Source organism: Echinops telfairi, unplaced genomic scaffold (assembly GCF_000313985.2).
Source record: "Echinops telfairi isolate 266 unplaced genomic scaffold, ASM31398v2 ScPeMD7_31;HRSCAF=116, whole genome shotgun sequence".
Taxonomy (NCBI): Eukaryota; Metazoa; Chordata; class Mammalia; order Afrosoricida; family Tenrecidae; genus Echinops; species Echinops telfairi.
The window spans coordinates 26,643,464-26,663,009 of NW_022103928.1; the positions used below are offsets into that span (position 1 = coordinate 26,643,464).

At 43.9% G+C, this 19,546-nt stretch overlaps 1 protein-coding gene across 4 annotated transcripts in view; it reads left to right on the plus strand.

Moving 5' to 3' along the window:
- The window catches only part of PPARG (peroxisome proliferator activated receptor gamma), a 208,123-nt gene that overhangs the window by 169,665 nt on the left and 18,912 nt on the right, over nt 1-19,546 (plus strand). For 3 of the 4 annotated variants that reach the window (XM_045289979.1, XM_045289978.1, XM_045289980.1), the window contains exon 6: nt 8,747-8,946. The exons of the other annotated variant lie outside the window; for it this stretch is intronic. In XM_045289979.1, the coding sequence (XP_045145914.1) occupies nt 8,747-8,946 (200 nt within the window). The remainder of the gene's footprint in view (nt 1-8,746; nt 8,947-19,546) is intronic. 4 annotated transcript variants of the gene reach the window in all.

Sequence of the window (19,546 nt, forward strand, 5' to 3'; positions counted from 1 at the left end):
CTGAATCACATTTTCTTTGGTGATCATATAGCGATATATCTCAGTATCCTTGTCCCAAGCACTCTGGGATGGAGAAAGTGTGAATGCGCATTAGTCTATGCACAGTAAACCTCTGCAGGTGGGGCTTTCATTTTGACTGTGACCCAGCAAAAGGCTCCCGGGGGAAGATCATTGTGGAGCTCATCCAGCCACACACCCAGCTCCCCAATGTCTATTTGGTAGTGTTGGGTAGCAAGGCAATGGGCAGCGTAGGATTGGGCAGTGCATGCGATGGACTATTGTGCCTTTACTATTCTTCTTAAGTTATTTTATTGTGGGGAGAATCAATTCAGAAACCAAACTCGCTGTCATCGAGGCAATGCCCACTCGTAGCGACCCTGTATGACAGGGTAGAACTGCCCCTGTACGTTTCTGAGACCCAACTTTTTACGGGACTAGGAAGCCTCGTCTTGGCTCCAGCAGAGTGGTTAGTGGTTTGGAACTGCTGACCGCAAGATTAGCAGCTCAACACGTAACCACTACACACCAGGGCTCTTGGTGGTGAATACGCATATAACAAAGCATGTGCTGATTCAATCATGTTACATATGCCGTTTAATGGCATTGACTACATTTATCATGTTTTGAAGCCATCCCCATGTCCTTTTTCCAAATGCTTCCACCACATTAACAGAAGGGACCCAGTGATCCCTAAACAGTGACCTCCCCACTCTCTCCCTCCCATCCTCGGCAACCAGTAAGAAACTGTGGTCTCTATTCATCTGCCTGTTCGTCACATACCATCTGTGTGTGACCGACCTATTTCACCCGGCACAATGTTTTCAGGTTCATTCACGCTGTTGCCTGTGTCAGGACTTCACTTCTTTTTATGGCAGAGGACTAGTGTGATATGATAGGTTTTATTTTTCTTTTATGATCAAGATAAATACACATTCCAATGATGATGATCACTTACTCTCCCATGATTTCTGGACCGTGGCTCCGTTCTGCTGACTGCTCAAGTCTCTCTGAGTCATTCCAAGCACAATCAATCCAGTAGCCTGGCTAGACACAGCCTTGACGGGGAAGCTCAGAGGGAAAGCAGGTTAGACATCGAGGCTTCACTTCCTAGGCCGTCAGGCAGTGGCTCGAACCTGCCGAGAGAGAGCCTATCAGGACATCAGCTACCTGGTTTCCATTTTGAGCGCGTGAAGTGGCAGCTCTAGAACCTTTGATAGAAGACGCGTTCATGGATCGATGCCTCTCCAGCCAAATAGATACATTTTCAGAGTTGGTTTTGTTTTCTTAAGTCTTACCAGCTCCTCTTTGTTTTTAAGTTCTGTGGCCAGTCCTGGATATGAATTATATTTTTAAAAGACATCCTCTTTTTTTTAAAAAAAAAATAACTTAGTCATTAAGAATTTTGACTAGTGAATGTTTCATATTCTGGGGCTGGTTTTCATGTATAAATCAACTATGAAGATGAGAAGTTTGGGCTAAGTGCATTGCTAAAAAAATAATCTGAAGTCGAGAGGAATTTGAAGAGCCCAGGTGGCACAATGCTAAAAGCACTCATCCACTAAGCAGGGGGTCTGTCTATTAGGGGTGAGGGAGGATCCAGGGAGAGTCTGACTGAGAAATAAATCGAAATCTTCTTTCCTTTTCTGTCTCATTTGTGGTAAAAAGGAAAAGCACCAAAATGTTACAAAGTTAAAACAAAAACCGTTCATGGCACCTCTGTAACTCCTACCCCCCTGACCCTCCCAGTCATCTGAAATCAAGCCCCAGATTTCTTCCCCTGCTGCCCGTTTCCACTTATGTCAGGCACACTGTAGGCTTTCCGTGCTGGGAAATGCCGCATGCCTACAAACCTTTGGGCCTCGGTTTATCGTGTCCTTCGTCCCTTGTCAAAGTCCTATCCAGTATGCCGTGCTCAGCACAGACGGCGGGGGCTCCATAGGGCTTCCCTCTTCTGTGTTTTATCCCCTTTCCTGCGACACCACATTCTGCCTGGAGAAGCCAGGGAGCGGGCAGATAAACCTATCCCCGCCACATCTCCACAAAGCAAGACTACTAAAAAGGAGAAATTAGAAAGGGAGAGCACTAAACTCACAGCAATAAATGGGAAAAACAACGCAGTAGCAGGAAGTCCGACATTTGAAAGATAGAGAAAAACTGAAGCTGAGAGACCTGCATTCTAGAGGGCAGGTCCCTGAGGGAGCAATCTTGTAGGCGGTGGCAGTGCAGTACCAATCAATACCAGTGACAGTCTCTCGCATGTCAGAGTAGGACGTGCCCCGTGGGGCTCGGAGTGGCTGACTTTTTTAGAAAAGGTCACCAGGACTTTCTTCTGAGGCACCTCTGGATGGGCTAGAACTGCCAATGTTTTGTTATGCAGCCGAGCAAAGTGAGCAAAGCCATTGCTATCACCTAGACACTCCAGAAATCTCTTAGGAGGGGACAAATAGGTCCAGATGACAAGAAAAGAAAAGAGGAGCCAATTTAGAGGAAACCATTAAGAGTTTAGTTTTCAGTTGCACTTGAGGTGCTTTATAGGATATCCAGCATCTCGGTGTAAAGAAATGTAGGAAGTGAAAAGTAGGGTATAAAATTCAGAGAGGAAGACAGGCAGCACAGAGGAACAGCAGAGTATCAGCGACAGCCGAGATTGGGAGCATCTCAGTCAGAAAGATCGGAGGAGCAGAAACACTGAATCCAGGATGAACATGAACATGAGAAGGTGCAGATGGCCAGTGTTGAACCTAAAGAGCTCAGGTAGAATGAGAACTTAGAAGAGGCCCCGAGATCTAGCTGTAAGAAAAACACCGAGGGACTTTGAAGAATAAAACTGGTAAATGTTAGTGAGGGAAAAGCTCACTGACAGTGAGCTGAGAAGTGATAGGAACTGAGAAATGCGGAGCATGAGGACTACTCTCAATAAAAGTGGAGCAGGAAAAGAAGATAGCTTGAAGGGGTCAGAACTTGAGCGCTTGTTTAGTTGGAAGAGATACAAGAGAGAATAGTTATGTGAACAAGTCGTCCCTTCATGCCATCTGTCTTTTTTTTGGTTACTTTTCCATTTATCATTAGTAATATGTACAATGTTGCAGCACCTAATTTGCCTGTGTTATTCTCAAACATTCACTCACAGCTGTTCAATGTTATAATGTTTGTTCAAAACACTGCCATATAGCGGTAGACTATGAAAACTAACATATATTTATATTCAACTTATGTCAGAACTAGCTTATGATGGAATCCCTTCACATGTCAGGGACTAGCTGTCTTTTCTTTTTTATTCGCCCCTACTAGACATGTCCTTTTCATCTTTGTATTTCCTGTCTGTCTAGCACAATGTCTTGCGACCAAACAGGTGTTCGAGGAATTAATTACATGACATCAGGTAAGACTGCAGGGAATCAGGAATTGAGTAGGAAGGTGATCTAGTGTCACTTTGACTCATCTCTCTTACTCCTCTCAACTCTGGAAAGAACCCTAAGCACATGTTTAAATGCCCTGTAGGAATTGTCTTTAAAAAGTGGCCCCTACATCAAATAGTTTAATGCTGATGCTAAGGTTACTTCTTGGGTTTGCTTTAAGGGGCTAATAAGAGTTAGTTATTAGATTGGTAAATCCTGCAAAACTTCAAGATGCACTCGTTTTTCCTTCAAGAAATAAATGGAAAAACATAGCTTATTGGCAACCGCTATCTGCAAAGCAACAATTTTGTTTGCATAAGTCTTCTTACATGATAAGTTATTATAAAATAAACATTAAAATGCAAAGTTTTTATCATGACATATAGTGTTACTGATGGCCAAAAGTCTAAGATGGTTATAAACTGAAGCAAAAATGGTAATAAGGCTTAATTTATTTCATTTTCCCATTTTCCATTGATTGATTATATTTCAAATGTTCCATAATTAATCTTTGTAACGAAGTACCATCTGATTTTTATGGTCCTACAATGCGGGAGAGGGGCCCTGACGGCAGAGTGGGTTCTAAATTGGGCTGCTAATCACAGGCTCCATTCGAAATCACCAGCCCCCTTGCTGGAGGAAGATGAGACCTGGTGCTCTCACCCTTGAAGACCTACGGGGCAGTTCCACTCCATCCTGCAGGGTCCCCAGGAGACACAAGCCAGTCGATGGCAGTGAGTTTAGCATTCGTGTACAGTTAGGGAGATGTTATTATTATTATTTTAAAATACCCAGACCTAAAATGCAGAATACCTAACTATTCCACATGCTCAGGGGTTTGTGTGTTCAGTAATATCAGTCACATGCAAAAGACATTGTATAAAGTTAAGATAATGTAATGCTATATACTTTCTCCAGAGATTAATCGGTCTCTATCAAGCCTAGTTTTCCTGAAAGGCACATATTAACTGACAAGTTACGTGAATTCTCTATCGGCGATTATCCCGAATGCCAATGATCTGGAAGTTGCTACAAGTGACAGACAGAAGATCTGCAGAACGGTAGAATGCGTATTTTTGGCGCCTCAAAACCCAGACAGTTATTGTTTCCCAGAAAGAGTCTGTAGAATGTGTCCCACTACTGTGTGTCATAGGGACTTGTGGAATTTTCTAGCTAAATTTAAAACTTGGAAGAGCCTTCTCAAGCCCTCCGATCTAGAAGAAGGACATTGAGGACTTGGGAATTTAAGTAATTTTCTTAAAGGCCCCCAGCTAACCTGCTGCAGAGCTAAAACTAGAGATAAGACTTCCTGGCTACGTCAAGTAATGTGTTCTTTCCACAGACTCTTGCTCAGAGAATATATGGAGGATTTTCCTCCTGCCCTTTAATCCTTTAGGATGAACCTGCATTGGTAGAAGTTTTGAAAAAACATATGGCATATGGGCACACTTGGTCCTATCAGTTGCTGTTGAGTGGACTCCAACTCTAAATTTTTTTTTTTTTAATCCATTGCTATCAAGTTCATTGCAACTCGTAGCCACCCTTCAGGACAGAGTCGACCTGCCCACGGGGTTTCCAACGCTGTGATTATACGGCAGCACATAGCCACATCTTTCTCCTGAGAGCAGCTGATGAGTTTAAGCTGCTGGCTTTCGACTAGCAGCTGAGTGCTTAACCATTGTGCCACCAGGGCTCCTATGATGAGCCCCTTCCAGGCTATCCATTTCTAGATCAGTTCCGATCTTGAATAATCATCTTGTTCTACCTGTCAGTCGTGGAGGAAGCAACACTCTAATCTCCACATCCTCCAGAGTGAGTACTGTCTTCTTCTTGGTCTCCGATTCCCCACCGAAGTGTGTGGGAGCTTAGGTTCATAGTTATTTAGCTCTTAAGCACAGAGCTATCTTGAGATCCAGCAAGTTCCACTCTAAGATACGTACCCAAGACTTGAAAGCAGAAACAGCAGCAGATACTTGTCCACCCATGTTCACTGCAGCTTATTCACAATAGTCAAGAGAGTAGAAACACCCCATGCCTCCATCAACTGATAAATGGATAAACAAACTATGATATAGCCGTACAATGGAATATGATTTAGTCAGTCATAAAGTAAAATGAAGACATTATACACTGTGTCACCTACTTGATCCCTGACGACATGGTGCCGGGCAAAATGTGTCAGCTGCAAAGGGCTTCACGACGTTCATGGGAAAAGCCCATGATCTTTCTTTATTCTTCTTTCTCTCTCCATATTTTCCTTTATAATCGCTTGATTTTTGTTCATAATCTTTTGACTATCAGTTTCACTGGCATACAATCCAATCTCATACATTTCAGTGGTTCAGTTACATTCATAAGCGTTGTGTAACCATCACCATATCAGTTTCAAAATATTTCTTCTTCTTTGTATTCGTTGCTCTGAGCTCTCCATTCCCCACCCACCTCCCCAGCTATGTCCTTTTGAAACTATTAACCCAATTATTGTCTCTATAGGTTACCTATCCTGAATTTCATGTATAGAAAAACTTATAAAATGGGTCGCTCCCACTATCATGACACGAATTCTACCTTGCAAGTCTGGCTAGACCAGAGGATGTACACTGGTACAGATAGGAACTGGAAATACAGGGAATCCAGGGTGGATGGTCCCTACAGGACCAGTGGTGTGAGTGGCGATACTGGGAGGGTAGAGGGAGAGTGGGTAGGAAAGAGGGAACCGATTATAAGGAACTATATGTGACCTCCTCCCTGGGTGACGGACAACCGAAAAGTGGGTGAAGGGAGAAGTCGGACAGGGCAAGATATGACAAAATACCAATTTATAAACTATCAAGAGCTCATGAGGGAGGGGGGAGCAGGGAGGGAGGGGAAAAATGAGGACCTAATGCCGGGGGCTTAAGTGGAGAGGAAATGTTTTGAGAATGATGAGGGCAATCAATGTACAAATGCGCTTTACACAATTGATGTATGTATGGATTGTGATAAGAGTTGTATGAGCCCCTAATAAAATGATTTTTAAAAAATGGGTGATAGCCAAGAAAGCAGATGGTGCCCAGCTCTCAGAAAAAAATAGCTTCTGGGGTCTTAAAGGGATTGTCTTAAACAAGCAGCCATGTAAGTGAGGCGTTAGCTAAGTCCACATGGAAGAAGCACACCATATGTATATATAAAGATAGAGATGCATATACATATCACACAAAAAATACATATTACTCAGCTAAAACATGCTGCCCCTAATCAATTTAAAGTTAGACAGACTAGGTTTGGGGGAGTTGTTCTTGGGTCTGTGGAGAAATGGCCCATGGCTACCCCTGTAGTCCAGCACACAGGACCCCTCTCTGGGGTGCCCCATGTTCGCAGTAATACAGCCTGTGTTTATTAAGCATTACTATGTGCCAGACATTATGTTCCATGGTCCCTAAGCCTTATCTCATGTAGTCTCATGAGGTAGTTATTAGCACACGGGATTCAAAAGCAACAGAATAAGAGATTTTCTCCTTAAAAATGAATGAAAATAATAAAATGTGTTTCCTTTACCACTTTTAAATTTAGGCTTATGCAAATTTAGTCTAACCAAATGGAGTGCCATTTGTACCTGTTGAAGAGCCTTTGGTGCTAAAGATGCTCAACTCCCCAGTGAGATTAGTCATCTTATATCTGATTGATCTTAGTTTGGAGTCACAATACAGAAAATTTGTTCACAGTTCTTAACCTAATTAAGTTCTTAACGTAATTCCTAGTTTATGTAGGTTTGAGCAGAAGGCTTTCATCAATCGATTAAATGTGCAGGCAGCCATTTTCCATACAAAATAATAACAAGAATGAAGAGTGGTGAAGAGCAAGTAGGGAAACAACATTCTCGACTCAAGAATTGTTCGGCCAGATTTTTAAATATTGTTTAGTTATTAGATTTCTTTTTAAAGGGATTGTGTGCAAAGGCTATATTTAATAAAGGAGTCTAATTCTATGCTAACTTCATTAGAAGGAATCCTAATGAAAATGCACTCCCGTTACTTCTAACTTGTTCTTCTTTGTAAGTCTAGAGGCTCCTCGGAGGCCGCCTCGGCACAATAGTTGTACTGATTCATGATAAAGTTTATTTGGCTTGTTTAAGAAGAATTTGAGACTCGTAGGTACCGATCACTCTTTCTCTAATCCAAAATACACCTAAGTAAATGTTTTGTTTGGGATTTTAAAAAGATCATTTTATCGGGAGCGCTTATAGATATTATAATAATCCATAATTCAATTAGACCAAGCATAATTGTAAGTAAATGTTGCATGTGCTCTTATACCTTATGTCCAAGTACTACCTGTAGCATAATAACATATAATAAGAAACCATCCATTTCTTCATTCGTATATTTAACCCCATTTACTGAGTGTCACCAAAGTGCAAGGAATAGGACACAATCTCTGCCCTCAGGGAGCTGATAGTCTAATGAAGGAGTCTGCGCGCCATGCCACAGTCACCATGACAATACTCTGCATGATGGTATACTAATAGAGTTATGTGTGGGATAATACTGGCAATGCTATCTAAATGTCCTTATTATGGGAAAAGACAGACAGTCTAAAATTGCCCCTCATTATTCCAAATAATATTTTACAGATAATTTTAATAGGGAGGGGGAAAGTATCTGAGTTATAAAAAAATAACGTCACCCATATTTCTTTATAATAGGGACAAAAAAGATTGTACAAAGCTCCCTGAGAAGTGAGTCTATTTTTGTGCAACTGTGAATTCTGTATAATTCTTTACATTAATTCATGAAATAAGTTGTCTTTTCTGATATCTCATTTTGTCAGGTGCCAGGATGCAAATAAGATAATTAAGGCACTGTCTCTAACCTTGAGGACTTTGTTCCAAAGTAGAATAAATACACATGTAAAATAAGTAATTACAGTATAAAAATTGTTATCAATGACTCATGCACTAAATGTTGTAGGAGACCAGAAGAAGGAACAATTAATTATTCTTAAGAGATCAAGGAAAGCCTTATCGAGACAGTTGCATTCGAATTGGGTCTTGAGGGATAAATAAGAGCTGGCTCTCAATTATTTTATGTTTCCATAAATATAATAGCCTTTCTTCAATAAACTCGTAAATCCTTTCACCTTCCTGACAGGATCCTGGATTACATTTTTTTGTTTTTGTTTTTAATTAAAAAGCAAATCCTCAGATTATAAGGGTAGCCTGAATTACGGCTGTGAATGGGACCCAGGGGCAAAGCTGTAGGTGGAGAGGAGCCCTGGAGATGCATGGAAAGGAGGGCTAGCATATGTGGGAACAGGGCTGAGGAGGCAGTCGGTCCGTGATTCATCTTGTCTTTCCTCTTCCTCCATAGCCATCAGGTTTGGGCGGATGCCACAGGCCGAGAAGGAGAAACTGTTGGCGGAGATCTCCAGCGACATCGACCAGCTGAACCCAGAATCTGCTGATCTCCGGGCCCTGGCCAAGCACTTGTATGACTCATACATAAAGTCCTTCCCGCTGACCAAAGCAAAGGCCAGGGCCATCTTGACAGGAAAGACAACAGACAAATCGGTTAGTCCTCTCTCTGCTGCTTTGGTGTGGGAGTTGGGGTATGGGTTGTGTTGGGGTTGTGTTCCCCTGAGTAAATGATTCATTCACCATGTCACACATCCCCAGGTTCGGCTGCCGGCGATTTCGTATGGCAGGCCAAGTCTGAAATACAGATCAGAGGGAATTTGCCAGATAGAATAAGTAAACCATATCCCCACAGTCTCCTAGTACAATCTTGGAGACGAGGGCAACAACGGACAGGTTGTGTACGTTCTTGACAGAAATGAACACAAGTCTCTCATCTCACCATCCTCTTTCAGGAATCCAGCTCTTACCTTGGCATTAAAATGTTTGCCCCAACAGTATTTATTCAGCCTGCCCTCCCTTACTCTGGGAAGGGCCTTAAGAAATGTTATTTCAGTCACACTCACATACCTTGTTTTGTTTTGAACTTACTTTTTCAGAAGAACTGTGAGAGCTACTGCTCATGAGGTCCCCCAAGGGGTGAAATTCCTTCCCGGCTGTCATCCTATAAGGCTCTATTGATTACTCTTGGGAACTGGGAGCTCTAGATGTGTCCTTCGGTGATATGTATGAATTTTCTTTGCTGCTGGGCTGCCCCGGGGGATTCTGGGGCGTCTGTTGGTGCTGATGACCCCTGTGTAGAAGCCCAGAGTGGGGTGCTTTCATGAAGAGACACTATTTGTCCTTGTGTCAAGGTTGCCAGGAAACAGAGCGCTTCCCTGATAGGACGTTTACAAAGCAAATAAGGAATTACATCCAAACAAAAAAACGGTACCTGGATCCTTGTCCCAGGCTGGCTCGAGGGCTGACCAGCCGTGAAGCCGGAGCGCTGTGTTTATGAGCCTGGTTCGGCTCCCGGGTGTGAGGTTTGCCCTGTGCTCCTAGTAAAGGTCACGAAACGCAGCAGGGAGACCACACCATCCCAACCTCGCATGCTATCGGTCATCTTTGAAGGGGATACCTCCAGGAGACGGAAGCAATGGCTTAATAGCTTCTTCCCTACTCAGATACATTGTTGGGAAAATTGCCTTAGGATAGTCTTTCCTGTTCGCTAATGTCCACGCAGAGGGCCAGCCACCAGAACCACAGGCCTCCTGTGACTTCTCACTATGTAAAAAGCCAGATGCCAATAAAGACGGTAAATGTTCTGGATGCAAGCGGGGTTGCTGATCCGAGTGAGTTTGATCCCTGTGACGATCCTACTACTCTTATTATTATCCTTTTTCTCTAAAGAGAAGGAAACGGAAGTCCGGAGAGGTTGAGTGCTTTGCCCTAAGATCACACAGCAAATCTGTGGCTGAAGCCGGACTGTCAGGCAGACTCTCAGACGGCTGGGGCTGAGCCCTCTGAGCACCATGTGCCCTTGGTGCTTCCGGAGGTCCATCTCTCACTGGCCTCTCTGATTGGCTAACAGCGAGTCAGGAGACAGAGACACTAGGAGAACTTCACCTTGAAAAACCCTTCTCAGGATCACCTCTTCTTATCAATCTTTAGCACAGTTATTGTGCAGTCAGGGGAGTTTTCAACTTGTGCTTTGTTCTTTTTGAATGAGAGCGACCAGGCCGATAGTGTTCAGCATGCCTACTCAGTACAACATCTAAGTGCCAGCACAGCAAAGCCAATGTAGTCATTAAATGAAAACATATCTCTATCCCTGGCATTGCTGTTAGATGCCGTTGACTCACCAAGTCAACGTCCATGCAGCCCTCCCCCTAGTTAACCGTGGAAAATGAAGGTAATGAGATAGAGGTCTGTCTAAAGGGGGGCACCATTTTAAGGCAGGTTACACCAGCCTGCGGGAGCTGCTATAGGGGAAGGGACAGAAGGTTGGAGGCCAAGACCTGGGAAAGGACAGAAGAAAGAGAAAGAACCTCAAAGCAGACAAATCTCCCTAAAGCCAGTTCATTACCAGCCGCTGTTTTCTCAGCTTCTCTTTATCCCCAATGCAGGCCTGAGACCTATCAATTTAATAGTAAGGGTAGAAGGGAAGATGGGAGAGAAGCTGTAGTTGAAGGAGGAGGAGGAGGAGGCTGTAGTAGTAGGATGACGATGATGATGATGACGTCCCCCTCCCACAGTAGTCAAGGATTTAAATTTATATTAAGGGTGACCAGCATTGATAGAACTGAAGGACACCGAGCCCCAGCCACTGTAAACGCACTCTGATCGACTCTCTGGCTCTAAATCTGGGCTAAAAATAAGATAATTGGAGGTTTTTGGTGAAATAAACAAGTATGAACCTATTTTCAGGGAAAGGGCTGCAAAGTGCTGGACTGTGGGCTTCTCAGGCTCCGAGGCCAAGAGTCTGTCATTTCCCCCCACAGTAACGAGAGCCGTGCTCTGCCCACAATAGTTACTCAGATTGTATTTGCTTAATTGAATTAAAAGCTGTTGCTTTTGCCCTTTGAAACTCTGGACTTTCAACAGAGGCCCTTTAACTCGCCCGATATTTGCTCACCAAACTGGACATCATCAGCGATCTGGATGGGGCAGAATCGCCTCTTGTTAGAGTCTGGAAAGGCACTGGAAACAGCATCAAATGAAAATAATCCATTCCCTGATTGCACAAAATACAATTGTTTGGCGCTCCCTTTCCCCCTTATCTGGCAAAATCAAATTAAACACTAGTGGAAAGAAAGAGTTCAGAGAGAGGAACATAGGAGAGAAGAGAGAAAATCCCAAATGTGATTGCCAATGAGACAAGAGATTTATTCTTTATCTACTTTGGTCATATTATTCATTTGATAGCATCGATCTCAGGGGTGTTATGTTATCTCTTGGCCAGAGTTTATGAAAGTTAAGGTCTCTGCATTGATAAGAGAAGTTTTGTAGATGTATGGGCTCTGGAGAGGGTGGGAGTGGGGGTTGGAAAAAGAAAGAGCGGTTGCAGTGGCTCGTGCCGGAGAGCACTTTGGGTCTCACTCTGCTTCCAGTTTGAGACTGAGGTCATTATTGGTGGCTTGGCCAAGCCTGGGAGGAGGCGTCCCAGCAGATGGGTGACCACGTACCCGGAACCTCTGGGAAAGGACACGACTTTATTGGAGAGGCCATTCTCTAAGTTGACTTCACTGCTCGCTCAATTTCACCACTGCCTATTCTGCCTCCTTTATCGACTGTCTGATAATCTTTCCTCTCAAGCCCAGCTAATATTTGCCTCCAGGGCAGCCAAGGTTTCTCCCTCCCCAATGAAAGCTTCCTTCTCCTCTATCTCACCCCCTGGGGCTACCTGCACCTTTCCAAAAGAAAAGATTCCTGAAAGGGCCCCACTCCCTCCGGTCTTTTCAGCTCTATCTGTGGGATGTGCTGCCTTGTTTTCAATGACTCACCTAAGAGAGTAATGCTTGGAAATGCTAGGCTCCAGAAATGGGGGTGTGGATTGGGAAGTCACTGGAGAAGAAATTGTAGGAGCAAATGGTATTTTAAAACCCATTATTGCCCAGTCATTTCTGATGCTGGCAAGGCCCTGTGTGGCTCACAAGAAGTCCTCCACAGAGTCCTCCAAGAAGCCCCTCGCCAGACTTCTGAGTCCTCCCTGGGTGGGTTTGAACTACCCACTTTGTGGTGAGTCGTTGGGTGCTGAGCCTTTCTGGCCACTCAGGAACTTCTGTGGAGTTGATTCCAGCTCATGGCAACCCTGCTGGACAGACAGAACTGCTCCCGAGGGTTTCTGAGGCTGTCAAGCCTTGGCATGTGCAGACGGCCTCATCTGGCTTCAACAGAGTAGGTAGGGGTTCCAACACTTAGCCCACTGCAATAGAACTGGCTCCCACAGCCTTTTTGCCTTTCGCTGGCTTGTTCCAGCCAAGGCCACATCTGTAAGAGAGCCTGCTGAACTCTGAAAACCTTAGATTTATTTGCTAGAACCAGGGTGCTGTGTTTCATGAAGGCAATTTGATAACTGGATGGACTTTGGAAGCTCCCCGTGTTTGACTGACATCCTGATGTGATGTCCACACAGGGTGTGTCCTTGTCCCGTGGTCCCATGTTTACCAATGACAATACACAGAAAGTAGTTCCAATCCCACCCACCCACCCATCTCCCAGTGGCATGGTTTGTCATAAAACGATAAATAGAACAACCCTTGATGTGCCTACCAATTTTTCACACCCTATCTAAGAGATTGGTGGCTCCACTCCCTACAAAAGGAAACACTTTTCTTGTGTGCTCTGCTGCCACTGGGCCCCAAAGCATCATCGCATCTTTTATGATGGGCACACAAGGAGCTGTTGCTTGTTTAAGTGCAAGAGCAAGCCGGCACTCCAGGAAATGGGCATTCTACAGGGTGTGAAATATGAAGCGGCTAAATGATAAAATCAGGACAGAAAATGCAGACTCTCGGGAAAAGCATTTCTGTACCCATTGGAATCTGTGCCTTTTCAGGTCGGCATTGGCTATTGCTGTAGTTAGGTCAGCTGTGAGAAAGTCCCCTCTCCTTTTCAGTCCCACACTTAGAACTAAACAAGGGTCATCTCTTGTGCCTTTACCTTTGGAGAAGCTGGAGGGAGCTGGAATGTGCTCCTCCTGGGAGACAGCTAGGCTTGTGAACAGTAGCCCTGCGCTCTGCTGCTAACCCCAGCACCCAGTCACCAACCAGGTCACCTCAGGAGAAAGGCTGAGGCATGGACACCCCACAGGGTGCAGTTCTACTCGGTCTCCCAGGGGGTCGCTGTGTGTTGGGCTGACAAAGAGGACCCTAGTTTGGTCTTTGGGGGTCCATGAAAGGTCTCAAGCAGGCCCTCGGAGAAAGGAGAGACAGGAGTCCTGGTGGAAATAATAGAAGAGCAAGATAATTGTGCTGGTTTGTTTCAATGGTTGCTGAAGAAGTTAGTTACGTGGGTTATATAAATTTTTATCAGTACGAAGAACCAAAACAAATTTTTGTTGCCAGGGCTGCTGGGAATAGTTAGCTATCACCGATCTGAATAATCTTCTTTCATAAAGTAAATAAAGGGATAATAGTTCATAGAATAAAGAAGAAAAGCACACTTTTTAAAATGATTAGAGCCATGTGATTGGGTTGATGCCTTGTTTGCCGGCTGAGTAACTTTTTGGCTGGCAGTTGTTGCTTTTTAAGAGCCATGGTTAGGTGCTAGCTCATTAGCGTGTGGATAATTCTTCCTATTATGCTTTTATTTGTGTCTTAAATCTGTAAACCACTTAGGAAAACAGAATCGTAGTTTGGTAGGCTTTTGGTATTTCGGTACTTAACTAAAACACTCGGTGTTTAACTAACACATCTAAGAAATTGTAATTCAAAAGACACTGCCTCCAAGATCCCAGGATGCAAGAACTGTAGTATAAAAGCCTGCATTTGTCCCAGGATACCCGTTTTATTAAAGAAGTAAAATAGGGAAGTTGAGCAGAAAGCCGTGGAAGGAGGGAGAGATGGGCAAGCAGTTTGACTTGGGAAGTCAGTTTTCTTCTCTTGGCCTCAGTCTGTTCACACTTAGGCAAAACAACAATATAGTCGGCCCATCACGGGAGCTCCCTTCAGGTCTATCGCTCCAGGGTTCTCCAGAAAGTGAACATGAACCACAGGGCAGAAACCAGAAGGAGGTTGAGGATCCAAAAAGAAGGCACTTTGGATTAGCAGGCACCCATTGTAGCCAGTCTGGGAGAGCCATGGGTGTTTAAAAGAAGGATAGACTTTGGCTAGCAATGTAAAAAGGGAGGCCCCGTGAATTCATATTCTTCCTGAGCCGTCCCTCCACTCTCTCAGAGGAAGAGAAGAGTCGATTTCAAAACCAAACTAGCTGCCATCGAGTTGACTCAGACTCAGAGCGACTCTACAGGACAGGGTAGAACTGTCCCTGTGGGTTTCCAAGACGATGGCTCTTTATAGGAGTAGACAGCCTCATCTTTCTCCTGCAGAGCAGCTGGTGGTTTCAAACTGTTGACCTTGTGTTTAGCAGCCCAAAGAGTAAGCACTATATCACAGGAGCCTCCCTCCAAATAGATTAGGCCCATATTTTTCCAGGCCAGTGTTTTAACTCTGACAAGGTTATTGGCTCTCTTTGATCAAGCACAGTTGCCTTCTGAGCTAATTCATAAAACATAGCCTATGTTTTTCATGATTTTCTCCTTTATCTGCTTTAGCTCACCATTTTAATACCCAGGAGGTGCTATAAGCTCAGATACTTTCTAAGATACACGTGTGTGTACTTTCATGGATACTCCTTTCATAATTTAAATGCTAAAGTATTAATGTGACTGGTTGCTAAGGAACACTACTGTCCTGTTTCTCCATTTGAAAAGGTGCACTTCTATTCCTGTTTTGCTTTTATCCTTAAGCTAGTTTCCCCCATCATCTTTATATTGTACAAGGTCAGGTAGCAGTGGGCTTGTCACTGAGCTGCTAACCAGAAGGTCAGCAGTTCAAACCCACCAGTGGTTCCAAAAGAGAAAGATGAGGCTACTTGTTGCAGCAGTGATTTACTCAGAATGATTTACAGTCTCAGAAACCCAAGGGGACATTTCTCCTACTATGTCCTGTCGGGTGGGTATGAGTCAGACTTAACTCAATGGCCCTGCGTTTAGGCTTGTTGGATATATATATATATATATCACATAATATATAACATACATATTATATCATATATATAATCTTAACCCCATTCTGGCTTTGATATGTAAAGCAATTTTTTTGAAATTCAAAATGTAAGATATCACAGTAAACTACATATGATGTGTCTCTCCAAAGAAAATGGATTTCCCTTTACATACACCATCTTGGTTGGCTGGCAGGGAAAATGTGTTGGAGTGCTGCTTGTTAAATTCCGTCTGGTAATTGCTCAACAAATGAAAAGACAAGCATGATAATAGCCAGAGATGGATTTACCGGGAAGCTAATGAAGCCTTCCAAGGCTCATGGGATGGGCCATGCAATCCTGTGCTCATACTTTTCTTAAAGAACTTGGTCTTACTTTTCTTAAAGAACAAAACCAAAGTCACTACCATCGAGCCCAGTCCAGCTCGTGCGACCCTGTAGGCCAGAGTGGACCTGCCTCATCATGCCTCCAAGATGGTACATCCTGACAGAAGCAGACTGCCACAGCTTTCTCCCTGGGAGTAGCTAGTGGGCTTGACCCACCCGCCTGTGGCTAGCAATCCCCAGTGCTTAACCTGCCGCACCACCAGCACTCCTTTTGTCAAAGAAGGCCTCACTAATGTACATCTCAGGACTCAGAGAACCAGAGTCCCTCCCTGAGAATAACCTGGATGAGAGCAATGCTTGCTTTCCCAGGGAAGGAGGCATGCTCATCCAGCAATTGGAGGGCCGTTGTTCACCCCTGATGCGATGCAAAATCATGACGACACAATCCGAAGATGACAGAATCCCTGCTATCAGGGCAGGTGCTGTCCAAGCTAATCGAACCTGTGGGCCTTCTCTTTGCTCTGTGGAAAGGCAGACATGGAAGTGGAGTTGCGTGTGATGTGGCCGTTGACATGATTCCAGAAAACTTCCCAGTCCCACCGACGTTTTCAGAGGATAGCTCTTAGGAAAGCAGGTCGGACACTAGGTTTAGGATGGGGAGGCCCCAGTGTGAGATGCAAACAAAAAGAACATGTTAAGTACTAGATCAAAATTGGTAAATTGGTTGCAAAGATCAATCTCCAGGTTGAGGGAGTCTGGTGATTCTGCCTAGAGCAGCGGTTCTCAACCTGTGGGTCATGACCCCTTTGGGAGTTGAATGACCCTTTCTTTCACAGGGGTTGCCTAAGACCATGGGTAAAACACATATTTCCGATGGTCTTAGGACCCAAGACACTGCTCCTCTCTCCGTCTCCAGGCAGGTCCGCCCACGTGCAGATCTGCCCACATACAAGTATCCAGCATGAAGACTGTTACCCATGATGCTACACCATGCTTCCAGATACAATTCGTTTATTTGTCATTAGAAATAAATATTTCACATTATATAATGACTTACTGTTTTGTGATGAACCACTATGCTTTAATGATATTCAATTTGTAACAATGAAAACACATCCTGCATATCAGATATTTACATGACAATTCATAACAGTAGCAAAATGACAGTTAGAAAGTAGCAACGAAAATCATTTTATGCTTGGGGGTCAGCACCACACGAGGACCTGTATGAAAGGATCTTGGCAGGAGGAAGGTGGAGAAGCACTGTGCTAGAGTTTCACAGATCCACGTGGGGCTGAAAGACTGCTGGTTTCAAAAACAGAGTGAAAACAGCCTAATCAGCTGTGGCTATCAAAAACAAAGACCACCACCTGTTAATCATTTGCATGTCAATACCCAGGAGTCCCTGCCAGCACACCAGGTTTTCAGATGGCTTAAAAGACTAAGCAAAACAAAACAGAAAACCCACCACCAGCGCCTTGGAATGGTTTGGCATGCTGGTGGGGTGCTGATTCCTTGCTCTGTCCTTGAGTGTTTACTGCCAGGAAATCCTGACCAACCTTGATTGCCAACCGGTTCAAGTCACATTGTTGTTAAATTGGGAGTGAAAATTAGCAGGATTTTATGCCCTACGTTCAACTATCACAGAGTTTCAAAAACAGGAACCTGGGCCTTTATATGAGGGGACAGGGGAAGTAAAGGGAAGAGTCACAAGGGTGGTTTATCAGGGCACAGTTCCAGATACACTGCTTACATGGAGATGCACGTGCTCTGTGCCAAGAAGCCCAGTGGTGGAGCAGAAGCTCCTGGGAAAGTTGAAGTCGGCAGTTCAGTGCACACTCGGCGCCAAGGAGACGAGACGCCAGTTCTCATCTGAGGGCTGTGCGTCTCCATGTTAGACTTTTCAGGTACCCCCACCTCACATGTTCATGGCCGCAGTCACCGGCAGCACTTCACCAACATCAATTATAACACACGTTGTAAAACGCTTGGAGAACGGAAACCACATTTTCTCTAAGTTCTGGAAAAACATCATTTTCCATCCAATTCTTTTCATGATAAAGGTCTCTGTTCTACTAGGGAAACTCCGTAAGTCATAGGATGTGATTGACTGCCCTCTCTGGCCTTCTTTGCTCTCCCATTAAGAATATCAGTTCTGACAGGAAGGAGAAGAAACAGAAGTACATTTTCTAAGAGGTACAGTAAGCACAATTTGTTTTAAGAAAGTGTGACGCATCCCTCTTCTCCTGGTTTCCTTGAAGAATTGATTGAAGTCCTCAAGGCAAACTTGCCCTTGGGACCTCCTATCTAGCATCTAGCCAAGGTCAAACACAGTGCCATTGAGTGGATGCCCATGCCCACTCGTGGGGACTCCCGATTCAGAGGCACTCTGAGTGCAAGGAGTTACAAGTGTTAGAGACCCACAGGATCAGTTCGACTCTATGCGATAGGGTCGCTGTAAGGGGAATCCTAAACAAAAACTGTGAGCTTTTTTGTTGTTTTGTTGCTTGCTAACAAAAACGAGAATTTCCGGAATAACTACAGTTGCTAGAGCTGGAGTCATTTGCAAGTTTGAAAGTCTACCCATTCTCTAAGGAAGCATCCTTCGTATTAGAGTTATTTCCTCCAGTGTAGAGCACGGTTAGCGGTTTGGTTGAAGTCACAGACTCGTAGAAACTACAAGAATCTACAAACCAGTGGGTCTTGAAGCTGCTTTAGAGACTGCACCCCCTCCTTCCTGCAATTCAAAGAGAACTCTCAGCCTTCCTGCTCACAAGACACTGTACACTTTGTCTGTCACAGACGTGATGTCCAACGTACCTGCACTCACACCTACACACACATTCGCATGGACACGGACACACACCATTTCTGAGGAGCTGCAACTAGAATTCACTCTAAAAGAAGACATTGAAATCCCTCATGTAATCCACTAGCCTCAATTAAGAAATCTGAGACCTAGGGAAGACTCTTTAAAATACCACTTAGAGTTAACCACGGAATCAGATCTGGAAGCCAGATATCTTTAATTGTCATTCCAGCGCTTTTAGCTACGTACTTGTTTGAATAGATTTAGGGTTTCCCTCCTAGGATGCCTGATGCATATAAAATATTGTCCCTTCTCCGAATAGCCATGAGCATTTCACAAAGACCACAAATCTTTGATGAGTCCTATACATGGAAATGAAAAAAGACAATTCATGACTCACACAATTTGCTTTTGAAAGTAGTCTACTGCAAACCTGAGTTAATGCTGAAAGTACAATTGAGCCTGAAGGACAGATATTTTTAAAAATAAGTTCAAAACCTTTTTCTATTTCATCACCTTCTGCAGCACTTGCCCACGGTCTTTACATCTGCTCATTCTGAAATAGATTGCTTCCAGAGCATTAGAGAGGGAAAGAGAAATAGGCATTTTCTTGGCTCCGTATTTCTAATCTGCTTTTAGACTGATTTATTATAGCGAAGTATATTTCATCTGCACATATTACTAGGATCTGAGAAGACTTCAGCTTAAGTTGCAAGATGGCTTTGTTGGGGTTCAAGTGGGTATTTTCAACCCCATGTTGCTACAATGATATTTTATGGAAAGAAAAGTAAGAGTGTATTTCATGGAAAATAAGGAAAAATAACAGATTTTGTATCATTTAAGAATCCAACAACAAAATGGAACGATCAGCCAGGTGGAGGTAAAGCAGTCCAGGAGAAGCTGAAAGGGTGAA